This window comes from Salvelinus fontinalis, chromosome 38, assembly GCF_029448725.1.
Source record: "Salvelinus fontinalis isolate EN_2023a chromosome 38, ASM2944872v1, whole genome shotgun sequence".
NCBI lineage: Eukaryota > Metazoa > Chordata > Actinopteri > Salmoniformes > Salmonidae > Salvelinus > Salvelinus fontinalis.
The window spans coordinates 52030-60764 of NC_074702.1; the positions used below are offsets into that span (position 1 = coordinate 52030).

The 8735-nt window shown below is 40.7% G+C and overlaps 1 protein-coding gene across 1 annotated transcript; it reads left to right on the forward strand.

Moving 5' to 3' along the window:
- Nucleotides 1-3428: 3428 nt before the first annotated feature.
- Nucleotides 3429-8345, forward strand: LOC129837218 (transmembrane protein 196-like). The gene is made up of 4 exons (XM_055903203.1): nt 3429-4900; nt 4987-5043; nt 6452-6706; nt 7305-8345. Exons 1-4 carry the CDS (start codon nt 4736-4738, stop codon nt 7389-7391), a joined length of 564 nt encoding a protein of 187 aa, XP_055759178.1. The 5' UTR covers nt 3429-4735; the 3' UTR covers nt 7392-8345.
- The last annotated feature ends 390 nt before the right edge of the window (nt 8346-8735 follow it).

Consider the following 8735-nt stretch of genomic DNA (forward strand, 5'->3'; position numbering starts at 1 on the left):
AAACAGGAAGGAAGAGAAGTACCTGACGGAGGTACGCAGTAAAGTAAACAGGAAGGAAGAGAAGTACCTGACGGAGGTATGCAGTAAAGTAAACAGGAAGGAAGAGAAGTACCTGACGGAGGTACGCAGCTTCTCTTTGTGAAGATGAAACAACAACACACCTGACATGTTTCATCATCCGAGGTGTCAGGTTACAGTGTATGTATCAACCTGTTCTACATTTAAATGATGTCATGTCTCAAGCTCAAGAAATGTGTGAAACGTGCCTCATGTATCGTCCCTTTCTGTTTTTTAACCGTGCTCATCTGTAACGCAACTTCCTGCACATGTTGCAGTGAGAGTAGGTTAGAGTTAATAGTTGATTACATAGTTAAAATATTGTAATGTACTGAGTCGACCCCTAAATCTGAGACAGATCGTCGGTGCCCGTTGAATAAGACACACAGCTAATCCCCATGACCCTGTTTTGATGTTGGCATTACTGTAAATCACTGTCATTCTACTCATTGACGTCACATGATCAACCACATCAGACAGTGTCTCCTCTGCTCGTCCTGTTAAAGATGACGGCCATTTCCAAATACACAGGATGCATCCCAAATGGCACCCTATTCCCTATATAGTGCACTACTTCTGACCAGGGCCCATAGTAGGGCACTATGTATTGAATAGGGTGCCGTTTAGGATTTAGGAGGGGCCCACTGTATTAATAGTAAGGATAAATAAATAATGGATAAATAAAAACATTTTTTTAAATAGTACAACTCTAGCTTGTCTTTTTGAATACTGTTTATTTTTCAGGAACAAGATAACATGACTAAAGGATGCATCCTCTTCCACATACAACACTCATACAACAACATACAACACTCATACAACAACATACAACACTCATAAAACAACATACAACACTCATACAACAACATACAACACTCATACAACAACATACAACACTCATACAACAACATACAACACTCATAAAACAACATACAACACTCATAAAACAACATACAACACTCATACAACAACATACAACACTCATACAACAACATACAACACTCATACAACAACATACAACACTCATACAACAACATACAACACTCATACAACAACATACAACACTCATACAACAACATACAACACTCATACAACAACATACAACACTCATACAACAACATACAACACTCATACAACAACATACAACAACACACAACACTCATACATAATACAACAATGTACAACAATCATACAACAACACTTATACATCATATAATAACATACAACACTCATACAACAACATACAACAATGTACAACACTCATACAACAACACTTATACATCATACAATAACATACAACACTAACATCAACAGCTTGTCAAGCGTAAAAAGTAATGCTGCTTGACAACTTCTTTCTCCTGGTGTCTTCCTTGCACCGACAGTAGAGCAAGAACAGAACCACACACACAGAAACACACAAAACAGGTTGTCTGAGACTGTCAGCACCAAAAACATGGACTGTCTGTGTGAACTGAACACCAACACTGTCTGGAATGTATCTGTTGCCTGCCTGCTTATTGTTAACAAGCCAAGGGAGGATTCAGCGGAGAGACTTCACCCATAGCAGCGAAACCAGAGGAGCAAAACCCCAAAATGCCCCCAGGCAAAACCAACCTGCACAAAGAATGGACCAGCACTCTGCCTTTTCAGACTCAGTGAGGCAGTGCATTTTGTGATTAATGAGATATGAGTACTTTTGTTGAGGGAGCCTTTTATACTGTAGCCTTCCCATTCACTGTCACACTCTGTCCCAAATGGCATCCTTTTCCATTTATAGTGCCCTACGGGTCATGGTCAAAAGAAGTGTTCAATTTGGAATGCACACACTGAACATGGAGTGTTATCTCATTCAGAGAGTAGTGTCATCTCATTCAGAGAGTAGTGTTATCTCATTCAGAGAGTAGTGTTATCTCATTCAGAGAGTAGTGTCATCTCATTCAGAGAGTAGTGTCATCTCATTCAGAGAGTAGTGTCATCTCATTCAGAGAGTAGTGTCATCTCATTCAGAGAGTAGTGTCATCTCATTCAGAGAGTAGTGTCATCTCATTCAGAGAGTAGTGTCATCTCATTCAGAGAGTAGTGTCATCCCATTCAGAGAGTAGTGTCATCTCATTCAGAGAGTAGTGTCATCTCATTCAGAGAGTAGTGTCATCTCATTCAGAGAGTAGTGTCATCTCATTCAGAGAGTAGTGTCATCTCATTCAGAGAGTAGTGTCATCTCATTCAGAGAGTAGTGTCATCTCATTCAGAGAGTAGTGTCATCTCATTCAGAGAGTAGTGTCATCTCATTCAGAGAGTAGTGTCATCTCATTCAGAGAGTAGTGTCATCCCATTCAGAGAGTAGTGTCATCCCATTCAGAGAGTAGTGTCATCTCATTCAGAGAGTAGTGTCATCTCATTCAGAGAGTAGTGTCATCTCATTCAGAGAGTAGTGTTATCTAGTTCAGAGAGTAGTGTTATCCCATTCAGAGAGTAGTGTCATCTCATTCAGAGATAAATCTCATTCAGAGAGTAGTGTTATCTCATTCAGAGAGTAGTGTCATCTCATTCAGAGAGTAGTGTCATCTCATTCAGAGAGTAGTGTCATCTCATTCAGAGAGTAGTGTCATCTCATTCAGAGAGTAGTGTTATCTAGTTCAGAGAGTAGTGTTATCCCATTCAGAGAGTAGTGTCATCTCATTCAGAGATAAATCTCATTCAGAGAGTAGTGTTATCTCATTCAGAGAGTAGTGTCATCTCATTCAGAGATAAATCTCATTCAGAGAGTAGTGTTATCTCATTCAGAGAGTAGTGTCATCTCATTCAGAGATAAATCTCATTCAGAGAGTAGTGTTATCTCATTCAGAGAGTAGTGTCATCTCATTCAGAGAGTAGTGTCATCTCATTCAGAGAGTAGTGTCATCTCATTCAGAGAGTAGTGTCATCTCATTCAGAGAGTAGTGTCATCTCATTCAGAGATACATCTCATTCAGAGAGTAGTGTTATCCCATTCAGAGAGTAGTGTTATCTCATTCAGAGAGTAGTGTCAAATGCACACACTGATCATGGAGTGTTATCTCATTCAAAGAGTAGTGTTATCTCATTCAGAGAGTAGTGTTAAATACACACACTGATCATGGAGTGTTATCTCATTCAGAGAGTAGTGTTATCTCATTCAGAGTAGTGTTATCTCATTCAGAGAGTAGTGTTATCCCATTCAGAGAGTAGTGTTAAATGCACACACTGATCATGGAGTGTTATCTCATTCAGAGAGTAGTGTTATCTCATTCAGAGAGTAGGTTTGTAGGGTTTAGCAGTGTGAACATCAATGTCTGCCTCTGTAGAGGGAAGTGTTCATGTTATATTGTGGCAGGTGCTAAAAATAGCAAGCCTCTTACTATGTCAGACTGAGTTGTTCTCCAGGGCTTGGAGTAAAGGATCAGGTTGGAAGGGTTTGTGAATTATTAGGCAACATTTAAGGATTGGTTTCCTGGACACAGATTATGCTTATTATTGGATTCAAATGTTTTAGTCCAGATCCAGGCTTAATCTGTATCTGGGAAACCAGCCCTACAACATGTTGCTGGGTCTTATACTACACAGGAAGTAATCCTACTCCATATATTTCATAATGCCATAAAAAAAAAATGAACACTACAGTTTAAATATAGTTAAGCAATAAGGCCCGAGGGGGTGTGGTATATGGCCAATATACCACAGCAACGGGCTGTTCTTAAACATGACGCAACGCATAGTGCCTGGATACAGCCCTTAGCCGTGGTATATTGGCAATATACCACAAACCCCCAAGGTGCCTTATTGCTATTGCTACCAACGTAATTAGAACAGTACAAATACATGTTTGTGATAGCCATGGTAAATCAGACCATATACCATGTGTTTCAGCCAATCAGCATTCAGGGCTTGAACCACCCAGTTTATAATATGTAATAATGTGCACAAAATATATTCAAAAATGGATGAATTCAGCTATATACTGTAACATTGGACCATACAAGCTATGCAATTGGCAATAACTTTCCTCTTAAAACAAATGACACCAATTTTCTAAATGCAATTATCAAACATATCAAGTGTTATGCATTGTGCATTAGCCTATGCATTATGCATTGATTGGGTGTTTAATTTAAGATTACTATTTTTATCTCCTTAGGGGTAATTCATGGGATTCGTTAGTTATATAATCTTACTAGCTAGTTACCTTAAATCACCCTCATGTATATAAACTGCACACATGAGCGCTATAAGACGTCAAGGAAGTCACGTGAGTCGCGAGCACTGCAGCTGTGGGCAAGAAAAGTTTTGAGAGGTTGGCAACTGGCGAGAATGACGCGTGTCTGTTTTACAGTAGAGCAAACACGCATACTAGCCTTCCACAGAGCTGTCCAGTGCAAATCCTGATAAATCCATGTAGTCTATGACAAGATCTGATTTAGAATACCTTATAAAGTCTAACAGTGGAGTATTTTTCAGAGGGAACATGTAAGTAGCCCTTACATGGTGGATCACTTGGTGGTTACTGGATAGAAAACATTCTCTCGCGCAAAAGTCCACCTGCGTAATTTTGATTAATGGATTAATGCTTTTAGCGCAAAAACCAATACTCGCTGCTTTTTGGGTGGTTCAAGGGGGGTGACCACCACCACCTCTTGAATGACCCGCTGTGAAGGAATGAGTGATGCCGGACAGAGGATGTAACATCTGGAGTCTGGTGATACTGTCCGTGTTGGAGATGGGGCTCGGTGCGTCCAGCATCGCCCTCGGTGTGTTCGGCATCATCCGAGTCCGGTCGGTTCACAAGCTGCAGCTGGGGGATGCCTCTCCTATATGGAGCGGAAGTTGTGTAAGTCAAATCATTCACTTTTTCAGTATTATTACCTCTATGGTTAATAGGAATGGGAGGGTATAACTTTTTAATTTCCCCCCCAGTTTCTCATCTGTGGACTATGTGGGATGGTGTGTGCAAAGAAAAGGTCAGGATTGATTGTAAGTTGATTTTAATACGATGTATTTAACGTGGGTACACTCTTAGAAAAACAAGTGTTATCTAGAACCTAAAAGGCTGTCCGCATAGGATAACCATTTGACCGTTTGAAGAACACTTTTTGGTTTCAGGTACAACCCTTTTAGTTTCAGGTATAACCCTTTCCACTGAGAGTTCTACCTGGAACCCAAAATGTTTCTCCTATGAGGACAGCCAAAGAACCATTTTGTAACCTTTTTTTCTAATAGCTTTTTTCTAAGAGTGTACAGTGCATGCAGTGCATTGTTGGGGTTAGAGCTAGCAAGAAAGGCATTTCACTGTACTTGTGCTTGAAAAACACCCAGGGCCAGTGGTGTAAAATACTTTAAGGTACTACTAAAGTCGTTTTTTTGGCTATCTGTATACTTTACTATTTATATTTTTGACTGCATTTATTTCACTACACTCCTAAAGAAAACAATGTCATTTTTACTTCTATACGTTTTCCCTGACACCCAAAAGTAGTTTTTACATTTTGAATGCTTAGCAGGATAGAAACATTTTCAAATTCATGCACTTATCAAGAGAACATCCCTGGTCATCTGGCAGACTCACTAAACACACTTGCTGCGTTTGTAAGGTCTGAGTGTTGAAGTGTGCCCATGACTTTCTGTAAATAAAAGAAAAACAAGAAAATTGTGCGGTCTGGCTTGACTAATATAAGGAATTTGAAATGATTTATACTTTTACTTTTGATGCTTAAGTATATTTTTGAAATTACATTTACTGTTGATACTTAAGTATATTTAAAACCAAATACTTTTAGACTTTTACGTAAGTAGTATTTTACTGGGTGACTCACTTTTAATTGAGTCATTTTCTAATAAGGTATCTTTACTTTTACTCAAGTATGACAATTGGCTACTTTTTCCACCACTGCCTAGGGCCAGCTGCAGGCATAAGTTACATAAGCGGTCACTTAGGGCCCCAGGCCGCTAGAGAACTCAGTCAGGATCTCAACTTACTGTTGACAGTTAACGTTACAATAGTAGAATACACAAGGTGCAAGTTCACCATTTGGTTGTGCATCAGCAGTTTTGCTCTTGTTTTGTCAGTCACTGACAGCCACTCAATTAGCTGTGTCAGCGAAAACATTTTAGATTGGTAAATGAGTCTTGCCAGCCATCTAAATGTGTAGTAATAATGCCTGAATACCAGCCAGTCATGCAGGGCACGTGCCCAGTGGCCCTGACCTGCAGGGGGGGCCCATTGTTTTGTTAGTCACTCTCACTCAGATATCATTAACATGGCATAAGTCATGGCAAAATGTGTAGAAGTGTATGAAATTAACTTTTCAACTGCAAAACTGTCTCTCCACCCCATGGCAAAATGTGTAGAATTGCAAAAAATGTGCTTTAAATCTCTCTTCAGATGATCCTTTTTTCAGCCTGCTGTATCTGTGGGTTGATCAGTGGGATCCTAAACTTCCAGTTTGTGCGTGTGGTGGCAAAGCGTCCCGATGCCCTGCCGTCCCTCTACCTGGCCATCATGGTGCTGGCCTGCCTGGGCATCGGAGTGTCCATCCTGTTTACCTGGCTCACCTGTCGTCTGGCCAGCAGCGAACAGCAGAGGATGTACCTGGAGAGAGAGCTGTCCCTGCACCACTCCCATGAGATGAGTGAAAAGGTGAGCTCAGATAAAACATGAATGGAAAAGTCAATAATAATATAGAATTGGACAGAATGAATGGCCTGTCATTTCTGTCACTATGTATTTCTAAAGCAGTGGTTGCCAACTCCGGTCCTCCAGTACCCTCAACGCTACACATTATTATTGTAGCCCAGACAAGCACACCTGATTCAACTGGTCAACTAATCATCAGGCCCTCATTGAGTTGAATCGGGCATGTTTGTCCGGTGCTACTACAAACATGTGTCCTGACGGGGGTACTGGAGGACGAGTTGGGAACCACTGTTCTGAAGAGGGATATGAATGCACCACAGGAGGTTGGTAGAACCTTACTTGGGGAGGATGGGCTCATGATAATGACTGGAGCAGAATGAGTGGAATGTTATCAAATGCATCAAACTCATGTTTTCCATGTGTTTGATGCCATTCCATCTGCTCCGTTCCAGACATTATTATGAGCCGCCCTCCCCTCGGCAGCCTCCACTGGAGTGAACCTTTTTGGAGTCGCTCTCCATAAGAGTGTCTGCTAACTAAAATGATAAAAAGTCCTAATTGAGAAGCTCATATAACCCTGCTGTACTACTGTTTGTTCCAGGAGTTGGCTGAGAGATCTGAGAGAGCAGCCAGCATTCCCCAGATCTCCTTCAATGGAAAGTCCTCCCCTCCGTTGTCATTAGGCTGAAGCCCAGCTGTGTTACTGCATTCAAAGCAACATGGAGACAATGTTGGTTTCATACAACACCAACGGTTGCAGGGGACGTGATCTCTTGCAATTAACTGATACACAAAGGAATCAACTGAAGTTACGTCAACGCTCTGAGAAGGCGCTGGGAGATTTGACAATCGGCTTACCAGTGAAGATGTAGGCTGAATGATGCACCTGGATAGTCCCCAGACATGGCTTTGGGGGACATGGAAACAGCAGATAGAGGGACAAAGCTATGGCACATCCAAAGGCTCAAAAAGAACAGCTAAACCACTTGAGATTGTCAGTGTTGAGACGGTGGAAGACATAACTGCTTCAGGGTTTGACTGGTCATAGTGATCATGTCATACAGTGGAAGTTGTTTCCAGTACTATTATTTATTTAATGATTATTTATGTATGTTTTATTTAAATATATGTTTGTTTATTCATAAGCATGCAAATATAATAACATCCCATCTGTGATAGGTTTTTACAATTTAGAGCATTATAATGAATTAAAGGTTTATTGATGGTGATGGATGACGACTACGATTGATGGTGATGGCGACTACGATGGATGATGCCGATGATGAGGATGTTGATGGTGATGACTACAGTGGATGATGAGGATGTTGATGGTGATGATGTTGATGACTTTATTGTATCCATTAGGAAATTAATTCTATATGAATTAGTATATTTTGCAGGAGATCACAACCAGTAGGAGGCAGTAGTGATAGTTATATTACCCCACTAGAGGGAGCACTCCGTCTCCTTTTAATTTTTTTCTGTACCAAACAGCACCCTATTCCCTATATAGTGCACTACTTTTGACCAGAGCCCTATGGTCAATAGTAGTAGACTATATAGGGATTTGGGACTCAGACGTTTAATCTTGTAGTAGAACATTTGAACAGCATAATAAATATGGAAAGTTATGGATAAATGAGCAGAGTGTTGCAGACAGATTGAAATTGTAGTCCTACTTCCTGTGTATCCCTGAGCAAAGCCCTTAACTTGAAAATATCCAGTCCAATTTATGGGAATGCTGTCCAGAGAAGATAAGTAGAATATGGAAGGACAAGGAAAAACATTTCATGAATTTACATTCATGTATTCTCTTACCGACTCCCTCATCCCTTGCAAAGTAAGAATACAGATTATGGGTTACGTCCCAAATGGCACCCTATTCCCTACACAGTGCACTACTTTTGACCAGGACCCATAGGGAGGGTGCCATTTGGGACACAGAGAGACTATATCCCAGGGAGCTGTGGCAACCACCAGAACTTCCTGTAAAGTGAAACCTGGTCCTTCCATGGCCACCCCTCCTCTCATG